This window comes from Marmota marmota, unplaced genomic scaffold (genome assembly GCF_001458135.2).
Source record: "Marmota marmota marmota unplaced genomic scaffold, marMar, whole genome shotgun sequence".
NCBI lineage: Eukaryota > Metazoa > Chordata > Mammalia > Rodentia > Sciuridae > Marmota > Marmota marmota.
Genome location: NW_026000005.1, coordinates 47,198,302 through 47,204,709, shown reverse-complemented (window position 1 = coordinate 47,204,709; position 6,408 = coordinate 47,198,302). Strand labels below are relative to the sequence as shown.

The 6,408-nt window shown below is 54.0% G+C and overlaps 2 protein-coding genes and 1 long non-coding RNA gene across 4 annotated transcripts in view; 1 reads left to right on the top strand and 2 right to left on the bottom strand.

The window, feature by feature from the left end:
• Window positions 1-6,408, bottom strand: part of Alpi (alkaline phosphatase, intestinal) — a 57,121-nt gene that overhangs the window by 31,890 nt on the left and 18,823 nt on the right. The window lies entirely within an intron of this gene.
• On the bottom strand, window positions 1,952-5,232 carry LOC125618294. Its single transcript, XR_007349542.1, has 2 exons — window positions 4,368-5,232; window positions 1,952-2,320 (listed from the first exon to the last, which is right to left on the bottom strand). It is a non-coding gene; the product is annotated as an uncharacterized LOC125618294 (long non-coding RNA).
• LOC107138793 (intestinal-type alkaline phosphatase-like) lies at window positions 3,889-6,401 on the top strand. 2 transcript variants are annotated; one of them, XM_048808740.1, is made up of 10 exons: window positions 3,889-4,085; window positions 4,178-4,312; window positions 4,393-4,509; window positions 4,623-4,738; window positions 4,887-5,061; window positions 5,140-5,312; window positions 5,548-5,682; window positions 5,764-5,836; window positions 5,958-6,092; window positions 6,167-6,401. In XM_048808740.1, exons 2-10 carry the CDS (start codon window positions 4,240-4,242, stop codon window positions 6,397-6,399), a joined length of 1,230 nt encoding a protein of 409 aa, XP_048664697.1. In that variant the 5' UTR covers window positions 3,889-4,085; window positions 4,178-4,239; the 3' UTR covers window positions 6,400-6,401. The 2 variants fall into 2 exon arrangements, with proteins under 2 accessions (XP_048664697.1, XP_015337041.1); XM_015481555.2 differs by having other exon boundaries at window positions 3,889-4,312.

Below are 6,408 nucleotides of genomic sequence, written 5' to 3'. Positions count from 1 at the left end.
GGTTTCCCAACACGTTATCAACCACCATAAACTACTGGGAGGGTCATCTGGCATCCCAGGTATTTCCCTGTCTCATGCTGATTGGTGGCTGCTAGGGGGTTACTATGGGTCTCCACCTAGCCTGACTGAGTCAGGGACACCTGGTGCAGCAGATCTCTCCTGTTATTTGTAGATAAACAACTTCTCAGGGTGGGAATGTGCCTAGGAGTGCTCTGTGGGTCTTTTCAAGGACAAAGGTGATGTCCCTTCCTTGGACAGGCTTTGCTCTGAGATAGAGGCTGGTTTTTCATAAACAATGATGGCAGGAGGCAGGGAGCCTGAGAGAGGGGACTTTCTTTCTCCCACCATCAGAGAGCAGCCAAAAAAGAGGAGGAGTCATGATGGGAGGACCCAGGGAGACTCTGCCTGAGGGCATGTTGGCCTGAAATAATGATTCCACTTTGAAGAATAAGAAAATAAATTATTCTGAAACAAATGAGCAACCAGGGGCCCAGAAAATGGACTCAAGTTATCCATGACAGCTATGTGGAAGAAGTTCATGAACTCTTAGTGTAATGCCAGATTCGTGGGACCCCAGTAGACCTTCCAGGAGCCGAATCCCATGCAATCACAGAGTCTTTATTGCAAGCTCTCGAACCTGGACTCACAACCATTTCCCACGCAGCGGTCCAGAGGAATGAGTCCTGAGGATTTATAGTTTTTGTGGCGATACTCTATGGGTCACAACATCACACAGTTAATCATTTCACACCACGGGGAAAATCAAACCAACCCTTAACAGTGATTAGCACATTCATTGGCGGGAACAAGTCGGGTAAGCATGATTGGGTTAGTTCAAGTGGTGGATTGGTTTAGGCCGCTAGGGGTTGCAAGAGTGTAGATGCTAAACTGCAGGGTGGCCTAAAACCACTGGGAGGGTCGCCTGGTATTTCCTGTGTCTTCCCTGACTCACTCCGATTGGTTGTTGCTATGGTCTGAATTAGGCCTCAGTCATTTTTTTGGTCTTTTCAGGAACTTGCATTTGCTGAGTCAAGGACATCTGGTACAGACAAATGACTCATGGGGTAGCTTATGCGCCTAGGAACAGTTTTCCTAGGATAAGGATCCCCCTCACCCACAGGCCCTACTCTGAGGTTACAGGCTGGTTTTTCAAAAATGGAGTCAAATCAGTTTCTCATTAAGGCCACAGGAAAAAAAAGAAAGTCATAATTAAAAACATTTACCAAGTACTTTGATAGGAATATCAGGTAGATGGGGAATCTCTTCTCTAGGTTTATTGCTGAAAGTTGGTCCTTGTCCCTGTTGCCAATCCAATATCAAGGACATGATTTTGGTAAGAAGGAAAAAGAAGGTGTACTACTTTGCTAGCAAAGGAGAAACACAGGGTCCTGTCCCAGAGACTGTGGCTCTCCCCATGAGCAGGAACAGGGGGCATTTAAAGAGGCTTACAGCATTCCTTGTGTTCTCTGTTGGAGTAATTCACTTGGTAATTTGGGAGATAGTCCTTTCTGAGATCTTCTGATACCAACCCCAAAGTCTGGATTCTTTCTTTCCTGTGGTGGGTATGTACTCAGGACAGATAAATCTGTGCCTAGGATGGGAAAGAATGGTAATCCTGTTTCCCCATGAGAATGGGGAGGGGGAGAGATTAGGGAGGAGCAAGTGACAGAGCAGCAAGGGCTACATTGAAAGCATAAAGTGGACCCCTGTTACAGGTGAAGGGCATTACAGCATCTTAGTGTTAGGGCTGGGGAAGGCTGGAGCTCCATCAGCTTAGGGATCCATTCCAATGCACTTGGGATGCTTATGAGAATGTTAGGCCAGGCGCCGCGGTTGGCACAGGCCTGTAATCTCAGCAACTCAGGAGGCTGAGGCAGGACTGCAGGCTCGAGGCCAGACTGGGCAGCTTCATGAGACCCTGTCCAAAAAAAAAAAAAAAAAGGACTAGGGATGTAGGTCAGTGGTATAGCACCATTTCATTCAGTCTCCAAAACAAAAACAATACAAAATTAAGGTAAACAGATATTCAAAGGCTGAAGAATGCCCAAGATAATCTCTGCTTCGCCCTCCAACAGGCCACCTTTCAGGGTCACGTGGCCCAGCCATGGACAAGCAGCCTGCAGTCCTTTAATGGAGATGCAGCTTCTTGGAAAACTGGTTCACAGGAGGCAGAGGGCATGTGGGGGCGGAGGGGACAGCCAGTGAGACAGGCCTGTGGCTCAGGTGGTTAGACCTGATGGGAGGAGGAAGGAGGCCGCTGCAGGCAGGTGCATTACACAGAGCGAGAGGATGGATTTTTTTCCTTTGGAAACATTTTAAACTGTGGTAAAAACACAGAACATGAAATTTAGCACCTTAGAGGCTGGAATGAAGCTCAACACAGAACACTCACCTAGCATTGCCACAGGCCCTGGGGTGGATTCCCAGCCTGTTACCAAAAGCTCAGTCCTTGAGGCCAATCCAATAACGAAGACAAGGTTTTGAGAAAAAGCAAAAAGAAGGTTCATTGCTTTGCTAGCAAAGGAGAAACACAGGGGACTCCTGTCCCAAAGGCTGTGATTCTGCCTAGCCACAGGAACAGGGGTTTTTGCAGAGGTGATTCAGAAAAAATGAGATTAGGGAGGAGAGATCAGAAAGGAGAAGATCAGGGAAGAGAAGCTTAGGGAAAAGAAGAATGGAAAAAAGAAAAAAAATCATGTAAGTTTCAAGGACACAAGGGATATAGTCAAAGCATCAAGTGAACCCCTGTTACAAGCCCAGAAAAATAAATAAATAAATAAATAAACTTCTCCATTTTTAAGTTCAGTACTGTGAGGTGCATTCCCGGGGTTGGGTAACTCCTCAGAACTTTCTAGTCTTGGAAGCTGAGGCCTGTCCCCATTCAGCTACCCCAGTTCCCCTTGTCTCCAGGAATCTCACTCCACTGGGAACCCCATCTGAGTGCAAACTTTGAGGCTGGCCCTTCACCAGGGGTACAGCCCTCGGGTTCCCCCTCCCAGCCTGCTGCAGGCTTTCCTTCATTTTTAAAAATAGTTTTGTTTCTTTATTTTTAAAATTTTTTTAGTTTTTATGTGGTGCTGAGGATCGAACCCAGTGCCTCACATGTGCAAGGAAGCGCTCTGCCACTGAGCTACGGCCCCAGCCCTCCTTCATTTTTTGAGGCTGAATGATATTCCATGAAGGGCATGGCCCACATTTGGCTTCTACATTCATTCAGTAATGAGACCTGCTTCTTGGCTACTGGGAACCATGCTACTCTGAACCTGGTGTACAGAAATCTGAGTCCCTGCTTCTAATTCCTTCACACAACATGCAAAAGTGGGATTGCTGGATTGAGAAATACTTTTGAACCCAGCTTGAGGCTTCAGAAACCTCCTAGGTCCTCATCCGAGGCTACATCTCTGGGTGTGCCTAGGGCCTCTGAAAACAGACTCACCTCAGGGACCCTTCTACCTGTCCAAGGGAAACTGGGGTCAACTTCAAGGGCAAGAGCCTGCCCAATGTTCAGAAGATTAGCCCATGCCTGGTTGGCCTGTGGATTGACCCCATACCCACCTGCTGCCCCAAGCAAAGGTGTGGACACCCAAGCAAACACACCTGCTGACCCAAAGCCATAATGGCAAGGCCCAGAAATGAGGTTCCACCAACCCCACCCATGCCCACACATAGTCACCCTGGGAACAATTTCCTGAAGGCCCACCTGCCCAAGTCAAACATGCAAAGACACGATGGAGTGGCCAGGAAGCCAGGCCACCCTTCCAGCATCATTTATTGTATCTATGGGGCTGGTGGCATCAGGAAGCCAAAACCAGGCCTGTGGCCCAGGTGATCTGCCCCCAGCCTTGCCCCCCTTCAGCACCCAGAACAGGCCTGGCCCAGCTGGGTCTCGGGGACAAAGGAGTGCTGAGTCCCACAGGGCAGCATGGGCAGAGGGGTGGTAGTCCAGGCCAAAAGCCAAGCTCCTTGCCCAGAGGGAAGCGGCCTCCACTCCCACCCTACAAGGAAGAGACACCTGGGGCCCAAAATGAGAGCTGCCTGTCAGCTCCTGCCCCAGGCTAGCTCAGCCACACCCTGACACTATCCAGGTTTGCCTTTCACAGCACAGGGGCAGGAGATTAGGGTGGGAGAGAGACAAGAAGGCTTTAAAAGGGCAAATTGTCTTCTGACTTCTACACAGACAGCCTGCTCTGTAGCTGGTACCTAGGTGTCCCAGCCTACACCGACCACCAGCCCGCAGACATGCAGGGAGCCCGGGTGCTGCTGCTGCTGCTGCTGGGCCTGAGGCTACAGCTGGCCCATGGTGTCATCCCAGGTACGAGGCTCCCCCAGCCCCTCTCCCTGCCCCACAGGCCAGCCCCCAGGCTGACCTAGCTGCACTCTCCCCTTGGCCAGTGGAGGAGGAGAATCCAGCCTTCTGGAACCTGAAGGCCGCCGAGGCCCTGGATGCCGCCAAGAAGCTGAAGCCCATTCAGACCTCAGCCAAGAACCTCATCATCTTCCTGGGAGACGGTGAGTGCGCCATGCTGGTCCACCCCGTGGTGCTCACAGGCCTTGAACCCAGGGCCAATGCTGGGTCCAGACCAGCCCTAGGGATCAGGTCTGATGGGGATCTGTTCCTTCAGGGATGGGCGTGCCCACGGTGACAGCCACCCGGATCTTAAAGGGACAGAGGCACCGCAAGCTGGGGCCGGAGACACCCCTGGCCATGGACCACTTCCCATATATGGCTCTATCCAAGGTGAGGACTCTGAGCAGGGGCTGGGGGGCTGTGGCAGGGGAAGGACCCAGGAGAGATGGGGCCTAGTTTGGGGTCCAGGGCAGTGAGGACCACCCCAGGCCTAGGCCAAGGAGTAAGGTTACACAGAGGAGAGTGTCTCTGTCCCCAGACATACAACGTGGACAGACAGGTGCCAGACAGCGCTGGCACCGCCACAGCCTTCCTGTGTGGGGTCAAGGCCAACTACAAGACCATTGGTTTGAGTGCAGCTGCCCGCTTTGACCAGTGCAACACAACACGAGGCAACGAGGTCATGTCTGTGATGTACTGGGCCAAGCAAGCAGGTAGGTATGGGGCTGCCAGTGAGAACCAGGGTAGGCCAGAAGGCTTGTGTGGCCCACCCTGACCTCTGCCACCTCCAGGGAAGTCCGTGGGAGTGGTGACCACCACCACAGTGCAGCATGCCTCGCCAGCTGGCACATATGCACACACGGTGAACCGCAACTGGTACTCAGATGCAGACATGCCAGCCTCGGCGCTGCAGGAGGGCTGCCAGGACATCGCCACGCAGCTCGTCTCCAATATGGACATTGACGTGAGCACAAAGGGCAAAGGGGAGTGGTGTGACCAAAGGGCAGGCCTGAAAACTGGCTGGAGTCCCACGCCTCCAACCATCTGAACCCTGTGGCCTGCCCTGGCCTCTTGGGGTTCAATGGAGTACCCAGAACAGTCCTTCCCACAACCTGATGGGCAGCAGGGGGCTGTCTGTGACCAGGGGGCTGGAGGCCCCTCAGGCCCCAAGGCCACCTGTCCTGGGTCTCTGACTACAGGTGATCCTCGGCGGGGGCAGAAAGTTCATGTTTCCCAAGGGCACCCCAGACCCCGAGTACCCAAGTGACACCACCCAGAATGGAACCAGGCTGGATGGACGCGACCTGGTGCAGGAATGGCTGGCAAAGCACCAGGTGATGGGGCTCACAGGGCCGGGACCAGGGCAGGGCCGCAGGTCTAGGGATGTGGGCTGAGTGTGGGCTCTGTCCCTCCAGGGGGCTCGGTATGTGTGGAACCGCCAGCAGCTCATTCAGGTGTCCCAGGACCCAGCAGTGACGCACCTCATGGGTAATGACCCCCACTTCCTGACCTGGCACCCCTCAGGTGGCCCCACTGGAGCTTGTGTGCCTGTGGCCATCACCCTCCCCTCCCCAGCCAGCCCCTCATCACTGGGTCCCTTGTCCCCCAGGCCTCTTCGAGCCTCGACACCTAAAATACGAAATCTACCGGGCGCCAGAGCAGGACCCCTCCCTGGTGGAGATGACAGAGGTGGCCCTGGGTCTGCTGAGCAGGAACCCCCGCGGCTTCTACCTCTTCGTGGAAGGTGGGCGAGGCACGTGGGCAGCAGGGAGGGCGGGGCGGGGCCGAGCTTCACGCCCCTCCCACTGGCTCCTGCAGGCGGCCGCATAGACCACGGGCACCACGCGGGAACCGCTTTCCTGGCTCTGACCGAGGCGGTCATGTTCGACTCTGCCATCGACAAGGCCGGCCAGCTCACCAGCGACCAGGACACGCTGACCCTCGTCACCGCCGACCACTCCCACGTCTTCTCCTTTGGGGGCTACACGCTGCGGGGCAGCTCCATCTTCGGTAGGCGGGGACCGCGACAGGGGCTGTTGCTGCGGTGCTGAGGCGGGGGT

Excerpts from the sequence above, each read along its gene's own strand:
- LOC107138793 (XM_048808740.1), top strand. The coding sequence starts at position 4,240 with ATGCAGGGAGCCCGGGTGCTGCTGCTGCTGCTGCTGGGCCTGAGGCTA. Across the intron at positions 4,510-4,622 it reads CATCATCTTCCTGGGAGACG|GGATGGGCGTGCCCACGGTG; the intron begins GTGAGTGCGCCA and ends CTGTTCCTTCAG. Across the intron at positions 6,093-6,166 it reads CTTCTACCTCTTCGTGGAAG|GCGGCCGCATAGACCACGGG; the intron begins GTGGGCGAGGCA and ends TGGCTCCTGCAG.